Source organism: Oryx dammah, unplaced genomic scaffold, assembly GCF_014754425.2.
Source record: "Oryx dammah isolate SB20612 unplaced genomic scaffold, SCBI_Odam_1.1 HiC_scaffold_26, whole genome shotgun sequence".
NCBI lineage: Eukaryota > Metazoa > Chordata > Mammalia > Artiodactyla > Bovidae > Oryx > Oryx dammah.
The window spans coordinates 8,664,752-8,684,286 of record NW_024070210.1 but is presented as its reverse complement, the minus strand read 5'-3'; the positions used below and the strand labels follow the sequence as shown (position 1 = coordinate 8,684,286).

Below are 19,535 nucleotides of genomic sequence, written 5' to 3'. Positions count from 1 at the left end.
TCACCCTAAGATCTCAGGAACAAAGACTCCATAGAGGAGCCACATGCATTCTGATTTGTGTGTGTGTTGGGGGTGGGAGGAGGTAGAATATAATATAAACTTTTAATTACCATTTGTGACAGCAATGTTTTTAACAGGCTGAAAAGATCTCACTCAAATTATCTTCTTATTGTCTTAACTGGATTCCAAATTTCTAGCTGCTTCTTTGGGTGAAGATTTTCTTTGTATCTGTGCTGCTTTACAAGGTTAACTTTTTACAGCCTTAATTTTTCAGTTTGAATGAATTTATTACTATTTTTTCTCTCCAACACCAGAGAATCTGAAAATATTGAAATGCTTATGAATAACAATGAGTTGCAATTCCCTGAGTAACATGGGAGAACTTAAGAAAAATACAAAACTTCAGCAAAAAGCTGTATGCATTCCATTTTCAGATACCTCTATATTAAGGTAATCTGGCAAGAAATAGAAAATAATCTATATAGATTTTGATAATGTGGGAAAGGTGGTCCAAAGAAACGTAAAATTGGGCATTGTTAGAAAGGCTACCATCGGGTGCCATGGGTTCTCACTTTGCTTTCAAATTCCCTTCTTTAAAACCATGTTGAAAACTTTTTTTTTTTTTTGCATTTTGCAATTTCAAAATGATTGAGCTTTGGCTGAAAGTAAGGCATCATAATTTTTCTTCTCTTATCTTCTAGGTACCTTATGTTATTGTGTTTTTTGCTTCATGTTATTGAAGAGTTGGTTGGATTCTTTAGCCCTGTGAAGATTATGTCATTTTCTTATATATATTGTAAAAATATATTGCTTATATATATTTTTAGCTGCTCATCTTGGTTTATAATCTGGATGACTAACTAATCACTATTTTTTTTTTCAGTTTCCTTTGTTCATGCTATACAATAAGTACCTACGATTCTAATGCAGCAATGTAACTTTGGCAGTTCTAGAGCTTCAATCATACTCAGCATTAAAACGAGATAACGTTTTAAGCCTGCCAGGAATATTATTTTTGTGACCTTATATTTGGCAGGAAGAGGTTAAATTAATATCTGGGGAACGTTCATTGTAAACATCAACTGATACTGAGAACATTGAACTCGCTAGTTTCTTTACAACATAACTTGGTCTCAGAAAACGGTACCAATGAATGTTTTCTGGTAAACTCCATGTACATCAAGGCAAGTGAACTTGATTCTAAGAAGTCATTTAGATTAAGTTTTGAGTTTATAATGGACTCTTAAGGAGATCATCCATTTGATTTTAGTTACTCTTTTCCCATCTATATCATGTTCATTAAACATGAGACAGGAGGCAGTAGGAGCAGACTAGACTGGGTAGTAACAGCAAATCACAGTGTTCTCATTATACCTGATAAAGTCAACAGAAACTTTTAAAAATGGTGATTGAAGGCTAAAGGAGAAGGGGTGACAGAGGATGAGATGATTACATAGCACCATCAACTCAATGGACATGCATCTGAGCAAACTCTGGGAGTGGTAAAGGACAGGGGAGCCTGGCACGCTGCAATCTGTGGGATTGCAGATTGGACGCAACTTAGTGACTGAACAACAATGGCAAAGCAAATCATGTGGGCAATGAAAACAAGAGCATAGGGCTAACACTACATATCAAAGATAGAGCTATTCATATAGATAGATACAGAGAGAGAGAAACAGAGGGCAGACATGGATACGAATTTAGGATTACTGCATGAAATTTACACATGTTGCCTTGACCCCCAAGCCACGAGGGCAACTGCTAGACATTCTTACAGATGTTACCAAGTCTGAGAATGCAAATTGAGTTATTGTCTATATTTTCATTCTTCTGGCCTCCTAGGAAACTAAGCAAGGCATAGAAGCCTTGAGGGTTGGTTCCATAGGTTGACACAAGTTGAAGACCATTTCAGGGAAGGCTTCCTGAAGATGGCAGCTTTCTTCTTTTCTTTCTTCCTTTTGTTGTCTATGAGCATATTTTTCTATCAATTTTTTTTTTTGGATGATGATGATTCAAGGGAAGAGGAAATATATTTCCTTGGTTACCATGATATTCTTTTTCCATGTTACTTCATCTTGTATATCTTTCTCAGACACATTGCTTTGTGTCAGACCAGATCCCTTGAGAGCTCTGAAAAGGCACCTGTGCCTGGGTCTGCCTGCATGATGAAGCTTGATGGGAAGTTCTATGTGAAGTAAAAGGTATTTGGCAAGAACCACAGTGGGTGCACACTCACTCACTTCAAGGTGCTGACATTGGAGGCATCAAGTGGGAAAACTCTTCACCTACGGGATGCCTCAACCACCTGTGGACAAGGCAGTCCTGGTGAGCACTTTCTGGGCATAGTGGGAAATGTTCTGTGAATTTCTAGTGGAACCTGTAAGTGGGAGACACTATAAAGATGCTAAGGCTATGATGGGAGAGAAGACTCCAGAATCTGAATCAGGAAAAATGTTCTGAAGCCTTCAGTTCAGTTCAGTCGCTCGGTCGTGTCCGACTCTTTGTGACCCTATGAATCACAGCACGCCAGGCCTCCCTGTCCATCACCAACTCCCGGAGTTCACTCAAACTCACATCCATCGAGTTGGTGATGCCATCCAGCCATCTCATCCTCTGTCATCCCCTTCTCCTCCTGCCCCCAACCCCTCCCAGCATCAGAGTCTTTTCCAATGAGTCAACTCTTCGCATGAGGTGGCCAAAGTACTGGAGTTTCAGCTTTAGCATCATTCCTTCCAAAGAAATCCCAGGGCTGATCTCCTTCAGAATGGACTGGTTGGATCTCCTTGCAGTCCAAGGGACTCTCAAGAGTCTTCTCCAACACCACAGTTCAAAAGCATCAATTCTTCGGTGCTCAGCCTTCTTCACAGTCCAACTCTCACATCCATACACGACCACAGGAAAAACCATAGCCTTGACTAGACGGACCTTAGTTGGCAAAGTAATGTCTCTGCTGTTGAATATGCTACCTAGGTTGGTCATAACTTTTCTTCCAAAGAGTAAGCATCTTTTACCTTAATATTGGATAATCAGAATTCACTCTTCCACAACCATTGATGAGAACGCTGGTACAGACTTTTGTGATACTTCACAAAGGAGAGAAGTGGGCAAATAGTCAAATACCTTATATAACTTTGTTTCACATATGTTTCTTCTCCATATCTTCTGATTACTTAAATGATGTCAAACTATGAAATACTCAGAGAGAAATGAGCTCTTATTCTTATATTTAGGAAGAAAAAATAAACCATACACATTATATCAAAATAAACAGAAGATCTGAACAAAGACATACAAGATGAAGTAAGATGAAAAAAAGAATCATGGCAACCAAGAAAATATATGTCCTCTTCACTCTCTTCATCATAATCATGGAAAAAAAAAATTGAAAGAAAAATATTCCCAAAGACAACGAAAGGAAGAAAAGAAAAATAGCATGATAATTTATATGGACAAAACAATCTGTAATAAAATATAATGCTAGAATTAAGGTGAAAATTTCTAAGATATGATTTAGGTTGTAGAAAAACTTAATAAAAACATACATTTAATAAATATATAATTTAAAAAGATGATAAAATAGCAAAATGAGCTTGCAATGTGCTGAATTATGGCTCCCAAAAATATGTTCACCCAGAAATTTAGCTTGTGACTTTATTTGAAATAAGAATCTTTGCAGACACAATCAAAGATCTCAGATGCAATTTCTGTGGATTGGTTGAACCCTAATTCAAATAAAGGTATCTTTATAAAGCAGCAAAAGACATAGAAACATACAGGAGAAGCAGATGTAGAGAAACAGGAGATAAGGCCACGTGAAGATGTAGGCAAATGTTGGAGGTATTGCAACTACAAGCCAAAAAATGCCAAGAGTTGCCAGTAACCAACAGAAGCTAAGAGAGAGGCATGGAATAGATTCTGTCTCAGAGCCTTAAGAAAGACCCAACCTTGTTGTTAACTTGATTTCAGACTTCTGACCTCTGAAACTGGGAGAGAATACACTTGTGTTATTTTAAGCCACTGAGTTTGTAATAATTTGTTACAGCAGACCTAGGAAATGAAAATAGAGATGAAAAGTGAGATTGCAAAGCTAAAGAAGCAAATCAAAGACTAAACAAGATTATTACAGAGCTAATAATTAAATTAGAAGCAGTGAGGATAGATAAGCTAAACATTAAATTAATAACAAAAAATGTATCAAAATCTCTCGGTTTACTGTCAACGCCTCGGTTTACTGTCAATGCTTTTCCTTGAAAAAACATCTCTCAAAAGACATCTTCTGGTCTCCGCTACAACTAGATGGCACAGTGTTACTTAAGTTCTGGTCATGGGGTAAAAATGGAAGTATATGTATATTTTCTAAGGTGCCATTAGAGAATACATACATCAATCTTTCCACTTGCCTACTGGTTGACATGCAAGGGTTATGGATGGAGTAATCATCTTGGATCTAGTAATGGTCCATGTTCAGGCTAGTATAGCCACCAAATCAAGCCAGTTGGGTTGCTGACAGTGAAGCACTTCCCTATCAGCCATGAGTGGTTTATGCCAGGCTTGTTGTGTGAAAAACAAATGAACTTCTACCTTGTTTAAACCACTTATATATTCTGAGCTTTTGTTACTGAAGCCAGAATGTTCATGTTAAGTCATGTATCCAATTATGACATAGAGATATATCGGAAGTTATATTTGAAATATATTAATATTATTTGCTTAACTCTGCATAATATCTTTTTACCTATTAAAAGAAGGAAGGAAAGTTTGAAATTAAGCTGAGAGTTAAACTACTGAACTATCACTTGCCAAATGATCTTCGAAGAATCGTTTCATCTATTTGAAACCTGATTCTTCATCTATGAAATAAAGAAAAATCTACCTATTTAACCTTCCCTTGCCTCAGTTTTCTAAGCTTTAAATTGGGAGTATTAATATTTCCTCTTTCATAAGGTTGTCTTCAGGACCTGTTTAAAGTGCTTAGCATAATGTCTGGCTCATATTAAGCTCTATATGATTTCCAGTTTTCAACGTCATTATCGTTGTTCCTAAACATTATTTCCTAACAAAAATGTCATTTCCTGGTAACATATGAAATTTAAACATGCTAAAATATATAAAATATTTAGCTTAATTCCCAACAAATAACAAATGCTACATGATAGTTACATTGTTTCAATTATTATTTAGTAAGAAGGCAATGGCACCCCACTCCAGTACTCTTGCCTGGAAAACCCCATGGACGGAGGAACCTGGTAGGCTGCAGTTCATGGGGTTGCGAAGAGTCGGACACGACTGAGCGACTTCACTTTCACCTTTTACTTTCATGCATTGGAGAAGGAAATGGCAACCCATTCCAGTGTTCTTGCCTGGAGAATCCTAGGGACGGGTAGCCTGGTGGGCTGCCGTCTATGAGGTTGCACAGAGTCGGACACAACTGAAGCAAGCACATTAAGATGTGTTTTCTCATTAGTCTCCTCCTGTCATTCTAATTGAGGTCACTTAAGACAGAACACAATCTTCATTTCCTGTTTAATATTCCGATATTCTTATCTCTAATGTCTTCTCTTACTTCAATTCATTTTAGTCAATTCTGTCAGGTTAATTCTTTTAAAGCTTGACTTGGTAAAATCATTGTCTGTTTTGCACTAAAGGTGGTGTCTTCCCAAAGTACATGCTGAAGGCCAAATCCCCAACCTAATCATATTCGAAGCTGGTGGCTTTGGGAGGCAGTGTGGCTCAGACAGTAAAAAAAAAAAATCTGCCTGCAATGCAGGAGATCCAGGTTCTATCCCTGGGTCAGGAAGATGCCCTGGAGAAGGAAATGGCATCCCACTTCAGTATTCTTGCCTGGAAAATGCTATGGACAAAGGAGCCTGGAGGGCTAAAGTCCATGGGGTTACAAAGAGTCAACAGGACTGAGCAACTAACGCTTTCACTTAGATAATGGTGATGGAATCCTCATGAGAGGATTCAGTTCAGTTCAGTTCAGTCGCTCAGTCATGTCTGATTCTTTGCGACCCCATGGACTGCAGCACTGTCTGCCACCAACTCCCAGAGCTTACTCTCATGTCCACCAAATTGGTGATGCCATCCAACCATCTAGTCCTCTGTCAACAACTTCTTCTGCTTTCAATCTTTCCCAACTTCAGGGTCTTTTCCAGTGAGTCAGTTCTTTGTATCAGGTGGCCAAAATATTAAAGATTCAGCATTAGTATCAGTCCTTCCAATGACTATTCAGGACTGATTTCCTTTAAGATTGACTGGTTTGATCTCCTTGCAGTCCAAGGGACTCTCAAGAGTCTTCTCCAACACCACAGTTCAAAAGCATCAATTCAGCTTTCTTTATGGTCCAACTCTCATGATAGGATTAATGTCTTTATTAGCAGATATACCAGAGAGATGATCTCTTTCTTCATCACGTAAGAGGAGAGTAAGATCACTGACTGTCTGCAAGCCAGGGAGAAGGCTATCACTAGACATGGAATTAGCTGACACCTAGATCGTGGACTTCCCAGCCTCCAGAACTGAATGAGATAAATGTCTATTGTGTAAGCCAGTCTACGGTATTTTGATGGGCTTCCCAGTGGTAAAGAACCCACATGCCAATGCAGGAAATATAAGAGACGTGGGTTGGATCCCTGGGTCAGGAAGGTCCCCTGGAGGAGGACATGTCAGCCCACTCCAGTACTCTTGCCTGGAGAATCCCATGGATGGAAGAGCCTGGTAGGCTACAGTCCATGGGGTCACAAAGAATGGGACATGACTGAGTAACTTCACTTTCTTTCTTTCTATAGTTCCTTTTGGAGAAGGAAATGGCAACCCACTCCAGTCTTCTTTCCTGGAGAATCCCATGGACAGAGGGGCCTGGTGGGCTAAAGTCTATGGGGTTGCAAAGAGTCGGACACGACTAAGCAACTAACACACACACACACATATTGTGCATAATAAGTCATACTTCAAACAGAGAGATTAAAAGGCTTACTGATTTGAGCTTAAAATATTAAAAACCTCTCCTCTACATATTATTCCATAGGTTACAAGCTTTTATGATCTTGAAAAGTTGTCAGAACCTTTTATGATGGATGTCATATATTTCAAAGCACACACATAATATGAAGGCAAAGTCTAATGGTGGAAAACATAAGCCTTTATGTTGTAAAATAGATGACATCAAACCAGGTGATTGATTTGATATGCTGACTACAGAATTGTGGCAGACATTCTCCACACCTCCTTCTCTGTGAGTCAGGGTACTAAATAAAAGGGATATAAAGTTAGATAAGATAACTTTTTCATGCCCAAGAGGGTGAACTCTAGTGTAGAAGACAAGCTACTTATACTAATAGCTGTATAAGCAGCTATTAGTAATTTGGGGGAGTTGGTAGGGGAGAGAAGTCCTGCATATCTTGGGATACAGTATGAATCAGGAAGAGCTGCAGAGAGAAAAGGCCATTTGTCATGACTTGAAGACTGGTCAGAGTTTTACCAGCTAATGAAGAGGAATGTATTCATCAGGGTTCTCCCGAGAAACAGAACCAGTAAGATATTTTCTTTATTTATGTATTTGTTAACTGCAGGAATTGGCTTAGGTGGTTATGAAGGCTAAGAAGAACCATGCTCTACTCACATTGCTAAGGGTGGATCTCTGCTCAGTCCACAAATCAAACATTAATCTCTCCCAGAAACACTCTCAGAGATGTATCCAGAAATGTTCTCCCAGCTATTCTGGATGTCTCTTAGGCATCCAGATGTCAATGTGTTACATTGACACATAAAAATAACCATCACAAGGAAGGAAAAGAAAATCCAAGCAGAGGGATAATTCTCTGAACCCTAAAAGATCAAGTCTATGTAAAGAGTCATGAGATGCTCTGTCCCAGTGGGTGGTAGAGAATGGCAAGTCCTGCCCATGAGGCAGGAGAGCCCAGGGGTTAAGAACATGGCTCTGGTCTCCGATTCCTTGAATTCAAATCCTGACCCCACAGTTTATTATCTGCACCTCACTGGACAAGTGATTTAACCTCTCTGTTCCTTAGTGTCCTCAACTGTGAAATGAAAATAAATTTCTTACAGGATTAGTGTGAGGAACATCTGAGATAATGCTTGTATTGTGCTTAAAATAATGAAATGTCTCTAGTACAGAGCAAACCAACAAAAAGAGAGCATTAAATGTGTTTCTGCAAGGTCTGTATTATATGAACTGCACATATTCAGTTCAGTTCAGTTAGTTCAGTTGCTCAGTCATGCCTGACTCTTTGCGATCCCATAGACTGCAGTACGCCAGGCCTGTGCTGTCCGTGGGATTTCCCAGGCAAGAATACTGAAGTGCGTGTCCATTTCCTTTTCATGGGAAACTTCCTGAGCCAGGGGGGTCAAAGCCACATCTCCTGTATTGCAAGCAAATTCTTTAACACTGGGCCATCAGGGAGGCCTATATATATATATACACATTTGTAATAGAGGGAGAAAGAAGACATAATATGTAATACATGTGTGTATACTTGTAGAGGGAATGCATATGAATATGTCTGGACATATATATGTCTGTGTGTGTATGTGTGTATGCATGTGTGTGTGTGTGTGTGTGTCTGTGTATGGAGGGGTTCAGAGACATTACTTTGCTGACAAAGATCCATCTAGCCAAAGCTATGGCTTCTCCAGTAGTCAAGCATGGATGTGAAAGTTGGACCATAAAGAAGGCTGAATGCCAAAGAACTGATGATTTTGAGCTGTGGTGTTGCAGAAGACTCTCGAGAGCCCCTTGGACTGCAAGGAGATCAAACCAGTCAATCCTAAAGAAAATCAATCCTGAATACTCATTGGAAGGACTGATGCTGAAGTTCCAACACTTTGGCCACCTGATGCAAAGAGCTGACTCCTTAGAAAAGACCCTGATGCCGGGAAAGATTGAAGGCAGGAGGAGAAGGGGACAACAGAGGATGAGATGGTTGGATGGCATCACTGATGCAATGGACATGGTTTGAGCAAACTCCGGGAGATGGTAAAGGACAGGGAAGCCTGGCATGCTGCAGTCCATGGGATCACAAAGAGTTGGACACGACTGAGTGATTGAACAACAATAATAGGAATGGTGCAGGAAGAGACAAAGAGAGAGAAAAGGCACTGATATAATTTTGTAGACAAAAGCCTACGTTTTAGATCATGACTTTGAAACAGCAAAACTACAGAAATGCTTTAATATTTTTTAAAGATGGATTTTTTAGTTAACTGCATATTAGAAAGGGTTATGCAAGAGATAATAAAATGGCTTTCCAATTAACTACAGTAATTCAATAAAGTCACCAGGTAAGGTCACAGACTCAAAGGGTCGTAAAGATGGAATCAAATTCTAACTCTCGGCCTCCTATCCCTCTAGCTTGACTCTCTTTCTTGTGCCATCCCAGATCCCTACAACTCTATGACCCACCTACCAAGATCATGCATACCCATTTTGCTTATTTAGTTCAAATTTTGAAAACTGAATGTAGAGGAAAGAAGTTCGTAGCCTCTGTCTTTTGTTACTTACTTGGCCAGCCCAGTATCCCCCTGATGCCCTCAAACTACTCTCACTCATTCACATCACTTCCTTTCACACATCATTTGCTCCATTCCTTTCATGAGATGTTTTATCTACTGTGTGTATCCTTAGCTATTCCCTTAGAACAACACATGATGAATGAAATCACTCTGAGACATTAACTGCTTAACATGTAATGACAACCTGGTATATGTGCATTTTTACTTTCTTTATGCCACCTGAACAAATTCATAAACCTTCCTTATGCATTCCTCTGGTTAGTAGGAGAGTCCTTCTAAAATCATAACTCTCAACCAACTCCTATGAGTCAGACTAGTCTTGCTGCAAGGTCTTTCCTTACTGCCATGTATCACTGAATATGATACAGTTGATTCTACTTGTAGGTGAGCTGAATTCAAACCATTACTTAAATCTTAACAGAATTAACCTTCAGTTGGGACTGGGTAGGATTGTGGGGTAGCTTCTTTTCTTTTTTTCCTTTTTGGTATCTTAGTTTGAAAATCATATTTCTGTTCAAAAATTCTTTTTTGACAGAATACAGTTAAGCACATCATAAGGGATACCAGTGTTTTTCCTCATAGTGTTTTTTTTTTTATCATCACTGCTTTTTGCCATTCTTTTTAATCTTATTATAATTAGTCCCCTCTGATGCTATTCTGCATCCTTCAAAAACTTTATTATCTGTTTTTTTTTCCCCTCAAAACAAGGACATTGATTGGATTGTAATGCTTGAATAGCTTACAATATTACAGTTTTCTTATTAAGAGAATCTCATGTCTATGAACATCCACAGAGAGCCTTGGTGTTTTCTTTCAGACTTGGATTGAGGCATTCATTTGCTATGCTTTCTGGTTCTCTGCCATTCAGTTTTAAGGGGAGGAAAAAAGTATACAGGGCTGGGAAGACTGACAGAACTGAAATGAAGCTGCTTCGATTTTGAAGTATTGTAAACTTCACCCATGCTTGCAATTTTTAAGGACATTTTAACTTTCTTTGGTGTGGCTTTCATAATCATTTAGACTCTAGGAGAGGCACAGTATCTGGCACATGAAACCTCTTTCAAGCACAGAAGAAGGTGCATATTTGCGAGAACACTCTTCAACAAAAATGGGAACACGCCATCAGATCTTTGGTCTGTAATCTCTGGTAAAGTCAATCTGGGGATAACATTTGGCTTTTAATAGATGGTCACACAGTCCCGAAAAGTTAAAAATAGAGCTACTATGTGCTTTAGCAATTCTGCTAAGCCCCAGAGTGCCAAATCAAATGCAAAACAGATCTTTCATGGGGGAAAGACAGGTCTGTACACATCAAGAAATGGGGAAATGAGCAGATGCAATGACTGGAAAGTCTTGACAGAGGATAGAAACTGATTAGTCTTGAAGTTAGGCAGAAGGTAGAAGGCCTAACATACAGGAAACAGCGGAATCAGTGTATTTCATCAAATGTATAATGTCACTGATTATAAGACACATTTTGTGCATCACTAAAAGGGAAATGGTACCAATTATGTTCTGTGTTATCTCTTTGATTTTTGTAACTTTATATTTATTTAAAAAGCTTTATACTCATTTCGTTGTAAAAGAAGACAAATCACCAACAGGCACATGAAAATGTGGTCAACATCACTAATTATCAGGTAAATGCAAATCAGATCTACAAAGAGGGCTGTGTGTTGGTGAGGACATCGAGAAAAGGAAACCGTTGTATTCTCTTGATGACAATGTAAATTAGTAAAGTCTCCATGGAAAACAGTATAGAGGGTCCTCAAAAAATTAAAAATAGATCTACTGAGTGATTCAGCAAGTCTGCTAACTCGAAAAGATATCCACACCCTCATGTTCATTTCAAGACTTTTACAATAGACAAAACATGGAAACAACCTAAGTGTTCAATGAGCTTGATAAAGAAATTCATATCATTGATGGATAAAGAAAATGAATGGATAAAGAAAAAAAATAATGTGTGAATGTATGCCACACCCTCACATATGTATGTATACACTTTTCAGCCATAGACATTTGCCGTGGGAGACAATATGGATGGAGCTAGATAAAGATCCAAAAGATAAAGTGGACAAAATGGATGAAGGGGATCAAAAGGTACAAACTTTCAGTTATAAAATAAGTAAGTGCTAGAGATATAATGTACAGCACCACCATAGTGACTAGTTTACAAGACTGAACTTTATATTTGAAAATTATCTAGCCAGAGAACTTGCCAGATGTGAAACTGGACCCTGAAAGACTCATTATAAACTAAATAATACCTCCATTTGATAACTGAATATCAAATGGCCCAGGTTTATACCAAGTGAAAGTGAAAGTGTTACTTGTTCAGTCGTGTCTGATTCTTTGTGACCCCAAGGACTGTAGCCCACCAGGCTCTTCCGTCCATGGAATTCTCTAGGCAAGAATACTAGAGTAGGTAGACATTCCCTTCTTCAAGGGATCTTCCCACCCCAGGGATCAAACCTGGGTCTCCTGCATTGCAGGCAGACTTTATGGCCTGAGCTACCAGGGAAGCCAAGTTAATCCAAAAGTAACATTGCATGTTATATGTTTTTGTTTTAGTTCTCAGAGAGAGAAGTAAAGGATTTTATTTTTTAAATACCCTCTGGTTCACATAGTGAAGGGTGGGAGGGGGGACATTTCTGTTTCCTCACCCAAATAGCTATGATTTACTCTGAATTTTCATTTAAATCATCCAAGTGACGGTACTTATACAATATCTCCTCCAAAAAACAACCAACTGCCTGCAAGAAAACAGAAAGAGAACAAGCCAACAAGAGTATGGCTCTTCCAGTTAGGAATGATATTTAAGATTCTTATTTCCCACCACCTTTACCATACAGACCACTCTGCAGCAGTGACCGGGGAGTGGATTTCATTACTAAACCTAAGGTCACAGGTGGTTTTGCATTGAAGCATAATTAAATTGTGCAGAAAGAATTTAAGTGGTTTAGCAAATAAAGCCTTCTTAATTCAGGATGAATAGGACAGACAGAATGCGGTGCCACGTTCAGGCTACAGCAAGGCAATAGCTGGGCCCACGGAGATTAATCTGGAGGGCAATCACTTGATGATCCCTGCCTATGAATACTTAGTTGAAATTATTCCTCAGTCACCCTGGGATGAGGAAAGCAATCACTCATAATTAACAGGTCACTTTTTTTGTAGGAATATTTATGCAGGGCATGGAGAGGATGTCATAAGAGAAACTTCTCCTTGTTTAGGGAAAAATTGCTATGTTAGCTTGGGATGAGCATAATGATCGAAAACTATTAAAGAGAAACGGAAATTATTAAGGATGGAGAAGTCTACTTAACTGCATACTTCCACATGTGAATTTTGACTTTGTGGGGGAGGAAGGGGATGAATAGTCCCCATGCTGGGGAATAGGTAGCAGGGTAGTGAGAAACATTTTTCTCGTTTTGAGAACAATCTTTTAGACTTTGAGGAAAGACACAAATAAGCACATTTGATACTGATTGTTCCCCAAAGAACAAGGAAATCCAAATATAGAGTGAATGCTACCCCCTCAGATTGCAAGGAAAAAAAAAAAAAAAACGAAATTGTAACCCTGATGTGTAATTTAAACTACTTCTGTGCTGTGTTATGCTGCGCTTAGGACTCATTCCTGCCCAACTCTTTATGACCCCACACTGTAGCCCACCAGATGCCTCTGTTCATGAGATTCTCCAGGCAAGAATACTGAAGTGGGTAACCTATCCCTTCTCCACGGGATCTTCCTGATCCAGAAACTGAACCTGGGTCTCCTGCATTGCAGGCAGATTCTTTACCAGCTGAACTACCAGGGAAGCCCCAAACACTTCCACATTATCCCAATTAGTTACTTTGTCGGGGAATTAAAATCTTCAAAATTACCACCTAAAGCTGCACTTGTTTTTTTTGGGGGTGGGGGGTGGGGGGGACATTTCCTTCAAAATATGCTATGCAACACTAATTTATAACAATATTTTATATGCATTATGTGTGAAGTGTGTGTGTATATATGTGTGCAGTATTAATTGTTAAATAAATCCATGAGCAAGTGGGAGAGACCAGCTGTTGACTTACTGGATAGGAAAATGTAATAATTTTTACTAGTGTATCAGAAACACTTAAATATAATGATTTGTATGATTATCCACCATGTAAGGCTTTTAAAAGATTCAGGCCACCAACTGGATTACTTACACTGCTGAATTCTAAAATTTTCAGTAGAGATATAAATTTCCTACTGCTTTACTGCTAATCAGGAGTAGAATTTAACATAGCTATTAGTTAATTTATTTTTTTTTTAAATACATGCTGTTCTGGTGTAGTACAAAGGATTCAGAGTATGTAAGTACAAACCACAATTTTTAATACTGTTTAATTGCTTCCTACCTAATCCAAACACCTTATTTCAGGTTGTCATCCAGTAGGTGATGAGAGGTAGGTTTTGAGTAACACAGTTAAACTAATTTATATTCACATTGGGTCATAAAGAAAGCTGAGCACAGAAAAATTGATGCTTTTGAACTGTGGTGTTGGAGAAGACTCTTGAGAGTCCCTTGGACTGTCAAGAGATCAAACCAGTGTATCCTAAAGGAGATCAGTACTGAATATTCACTGGAAGGACAGATGCTAAAGCTTTCGAAGCTCCAATACTTTGGCCACCTGATGTGAAGAACTGATTCACTGGAAAAGACCCTGATGCTGGGAAGGCAGGAGAAGAAGGGGAGGACAGAAGGTAAGATGGTTGGATGGCATCACTGACTTGAGGGACATGAGTTTAGGCAAGCTCTGGGAGTTGGTGATGGACAGGGAAGCCTGGTGTGCTACAGTTCATGGCGTTGCAGAGTTGGGACATGACTGAGTGAAGAACTGAACTGAATATTAACGGCTGACGATGTTTTATCTATGCAAGAAATAAAGTAACATTTAAGGTGGATTCATGGGCTTCCTTGGTAGCTCAGACAGTATAGAATCTGCCTGCAATGCAGGAGACCTGGATTCAGTCCCTGGGCTGGGAAGATCCAATGGAGGAGGGCATGGCAACCCACTCCAGTATTTTTGCCTGGAGAATCCCCATGGACAGAGAAGCCTGGTGGACTATAGTCCATGGGGTCGCAAAGAGTCAGACACTACTGAGTGACTAAGCACTGCACAGCACAAGGTGGATTCCTATGAATCTAAATAAATGTGTTAAGCAAATTAACATCTATAGGTAGTTTGAAACTATTCAACAGGCAGAGATAGATAGATTCTGGAACTGAAAGCTACTTTTAATACAGTTCATCCTCTGCCTTTTTGGTCATTTTTCTCTACCGATTGTTACTTTCCCCAGCTTCTCTCTTAACATATATTTGGAGTGTGTTTTGTTTCTTTATTATAAAAATACTGCATCTATGTTTGCATCTGCATGCATACTCAATCTAAGTAGTGAGAGAGAATGAATTAGTTATGAGTTAGGAAGGACATCCTTTACAAGAGTGAATCTCCCATTGACAAAGCCTCTGTTGTCAGAGCTAGAAATAAACCGAAGCTACTCCCCAGTTTGCCTGAGATAGACCGTGCTTACATCTGTTGCTCCATTTTCCAGTCCAGTTTTGCATTTGCTCCTGACTTTCTTCATTTTAAGGGCTTCCCTAGTAGCTCAGCTGGTAAAGAATCTGCCTACCATGCAGGAAATCCTGGGTCGATTCCTAGGTCGAGAAGATCCACTGGAGAGGGATAGGCTACCCACTCCAGTATTCTTGGGCTTCCCTGGTGGCTCAACTGGTAAACAATCCACCTGTAATGCGGGAGACCTGGTTCGATCCCTGGGTTGGGAAGATTCCCTGGAAAAAGGGAAGGCTACCCACTCCAGTATTCTGGCCTGGAGAATTCCATGGACTGTATAGCCCAAGGGGTCGCAAAGTGTCGGACACGACTGAGCAGCCTTCACTTTTCTTCATTTTAAAATGTGATTCAAATTACTTTCTTTTGGAAAATTATAGAGAACTCGGGGTGGGTAGTGCTAGGGAGGTCTCCAACATGCTGCGCCTTCCCTCCTCGAGGTTGCTTTTCTCCCCTTTGGTGCTTACCTATGCTACCAGGGCTTCCCTGGGGGCGCAGAGGTTAAAGCGTCTGCCTGCAATGCGGGAGACCTGGGTTCGATCCCTGGGTCGGGAAGATCCCCTGAAGAAGGAAATGACAACCCATTCCAGTATTCTTGCCTGGAGAATCCCATGGATAGAGGAGCCTTGTGGGCTACAGTCCACAGGGTTGCAAAGAGTCGGACATGACTGAGCGACTTCACTTTCTTCTTTTTCTTTCATACTATTTCTGAATCACACACCTGGCTGGTTCTCCAGGTCTCCATTCCTACAGAGGCCTCCCTCGAGGTAACAAGTTGCATCGCTCCCATGTGACCTCATGGCCACTTGGACGTGCCCCGCCCATCGCAACTTGCCCCGCCCACCGTGGCTTGCCCCGCCCACCGTGGCTTGCCCCACACGTCACGACTTGCCCCGCCCATCACGGCTAGTTCCCTGGTTCCCAACAGGCAGGACGCAGTAGACCGGGGCGAAATATACTTGGCGTAGTGGAATTTGGTATCGCAATCTTAGGTGGTGAGCAGAATTGTGTTGTTATTCCTAATTACACTTCGATAAGCCCTTATGAGTTGGGTCTACCTCCATTTTCCATCTAGCAGTGTGTGAAGTGCACGTATGAGAAACAAAGTTCCTACTTGAACTCTTGGTAAAATAAGCAGAAATGAGCAGAGATGACTCAGATCTCTTTCTCCCGATCCTTTCTAGTCACATATGTGTACACACACATGTATATCCTCCACTTTCGTTCCAGGGACCAAATACATTCATTTGTGTAAGTGCCCTAGAAACAAGGGGCCAGAAAGGTGAGTGCTGCTGTGCCCATCTAGTCCCCAGATGCTTGGTTTAGCCGTGAAAATTGCGGTAACCTGTGTACCTTAACCTTTAGCCTTGAGCTGGACATCATTCTCCCAAAGAGCACATTATATGTATATGTATGTATGTAGCCCTGCAGGGTCTTAGCTGCAGCACTGAGACTTTTTCTTTTTATCTTTGTTGCAGCACGTGGGATGCTATAGCTGTGGCATGCAAGCTCCTAGTTGTGGCATGTGGGATCTAGTTCCCTGACCAGGGATAGAACCCAGGCCATCTGCATTGGGAGTGTGGAGTCTTAGCCACTGGACCACCAGGAAGTCCCCAATGAGCATGTTTAATGAAAATCAGGAAATTAAAGAATGGCTTTACATGAAATGTTTTGGAAATATAGGTTGAACATGTATGAGACATAGTCTGTATGGAGAATAAATGAAGGTACTTGGTAGCTGGTTTTGTCATTTATTTTAAGATGTAAATCTATAAATATTTATATTTTTGCTCAATAACTTATTTTAAGATTTTTTCCAGAGATCCTTTCAACAGAGTTGACCTTTTGAAATGCTTATTTAGTAAAAATGCATGTATAGTATTTCATTTCTCAAGAAAGTTTTGTAAATGTGTGAACTGAACAAAATACTTGTTGGCATTTATCATCCACCCTGGAGGATATAGCGAAATCACTGACCACATAAAAACTTGCAGCAGCAGCCACATTAAAAAAGTGGTCAGATTTAACTTGTGTTACTGCTACTGCTGCTGCTAAGTCACTTCAGTCGTGTCCGACTCTGTGTGACCCCATAGACGGCAGCCCACCAGGCTCCCCAGTCCCTGGGATTCTCCAGGCAAGAACACTGGAGTGGGTTGCCATTTCCTTCTCCAATGCATGAAAGTGAAAAGTGAAAGGGAAGTCGCTCAGTCGTGTCCGACTGCATTTAAAAATCATTCTGGGACTTTTCTGGTGGCCCACACTTTCATTACTGCCCATCATCAAAGAGTTTAGAAATGTCTGAGCTATTGAAATACTATTGTAAAAGTCAACCAGTATATCTCTTAAAAGTACTGTATAACTTTTGAAATGAGTTTTCTCAATTACAGTGGTATATTGTTCAAGGTAAGTTAAAATTTTTAATTAAAGTAATCAACTAATATAGTGCAAAAACTTCAGATTTTCAAGGTTTTAGAAAATTGCAGTTATTGAAAAAGAAGTTTATATAAAAAGGAAGTCATTGACAAGTATACCTAAAAAGCAAGTGAATAGCTAACAAATTAAGAGCACTTATACTGCACAATATTTAATATTGAAACTCAATAATACAAAGATTCTTTAGAATTTTTCAACATCAAGCAAATCTTTTAGAGCTCCATTTATTAATCGTATAAATTTATATTTCATTCAAAATGACTGCAACTTTGAAATTTCAAAATTTAATGAGCTGTATCTTTTAAAGCCATAAATATAAGGAACTGATACAAAAAAACCCTCTAGAATTAGACCAGTACCTATAGCATATTTAAATGAGATATTTACATACAGTAATATGAATATATGCAATGAGGCAGTGACTGTGGAAATATTTTGACTGAAATAGTTACATTTAATATAAATACTGCTGAAATATTCTCTATTCACCAGATTTTATCTTTTAGTAGTCACTTCAGAACCTGAAAGATCATTTTCTCAATTAGAAATATCAAGTATTATGTACTATGGAAAAGACAAGTTTTAAAATTACAAATTTTCTACCTATAAGACACATTTTGAAGGAAATTATAGGCAATATTATGATAAACATAAAGCTATATTTAAAAAGAATTTTTCACAAAAATACAGGCAGAGCTAAACTGATTTACTTATATAAGTAAAACAAAATAACTTGTGCTTGGTTTGTTTTTTTACTGTTCAGAAATCAGTATAGAGATTTTAAAATTGTGCTTTCATGTACTCAGAGATACATGTTTTTACTTTCAGAAATAATTTTAGTTTTGAAAATACATTTCAATAGGACTATAAACACAATGTAATTGACATTAGTAAATAATATAAAATAATAAATACAATAAAACCAAAAATTATTATTTTTTAGCATCCTTTTTTAACTTTAAGATTTTTTTTTTTTTGGTTAGTTTGTATTATAATTTATAACATTTTCTATGTATAGACCCCATACTAATAGCAATCAGGGATATTAACCAAATACACAGCAGTTACAATGATAAAAGAAATCCTAATTACTTGCATCCCGTGAGTTACTTTTTCATCAGTTCTATCGTTATTATTAGAGGGACTAGGATAATCCTGCCTCCAAATACTCTGGGTGGCCAGTAGCTCAATGTTCTGCCAAATATATATACACAGACAATATATTATGTTATCATTTACTGAACATGCATATACTAATAGCATGCAGGCATTTATCTAGTATCAATTACATTGTTTTTCTAAGTTAAATATTTACATTTTCATTCTCAAATCCAGATTTTACTTATGAAACCCTCAAAACAAGGTAAATAAACCCTGAATTTGCCCATTAGAAATGTTGAAGTAAGAATTCAGTAGTAAATTTGGAAAAGCAAGTCAAACATATTCCTGCCCTCTTTATTAACTCATTTACCTCTTTATGTGCCAGTTAGAAAAAGCTATTTTCTTTGTTGTTTTTTTTAAGTAGACTTTGTTTTTAGAGTAGTTTTTTGGCTTCACAGCAAAATTGCACAGAAGATACAGAGATTTTCTACTTACTCCCCACCCCCCAACACACATTTGTTGTTGTTCTTTAGTCACTAAATTATGTCTGACTTTTTGCAACCCCATGGACTATAGCCCACCAGGCTCCTCTGATCATGGGATTTCCCAGGAAAGAATACTGGAGCGGGTTGCCATTCCCTTCTTCTAGGGATCTTCCCGACCCAGGGATGGAACCAAGTCTCTTGTTTGTCAGGCAGATTCTTTGCCACTGAGCCACCTACATGACCTCCCCCATAATCACCATCCACCACCAAAGTGGAAACAGCTACTTTTAATCTGTGCTTTAAGATACATTTAGCCTAACTGTGTGTTAAAAGTAGAACGTTTGTAGTTTTTTTTTTTTTCTTTTTAATCCTTTT

At 38.9% G+C, this 19,535-nt stretch overlaps 1 protein-coding gene across 1 annotated transcript in view; it reads right to left on the bottom strand.

The window, feature by feature from the left end:
- Positions 1 to 15,941, bottom strand: part of LOC120853597 — a 76,799-nt gene extending 60,858 nt beyond the window's left edge. Inside the window, exon 1 of the mRNA XM_040227563.1 lies at positions 15,863 to 15,941. Within this exon, the coding sequence (XP_040083497.1) occupies positions 15,863 to 15,941 (79 nt within the window). The remainder of the gene's footprint in view (positions 1 to 15,862) is intronic.
- Between the last annotated feature and the right edge of the window lie 3,594 nt (positions 15,942 to 19,535).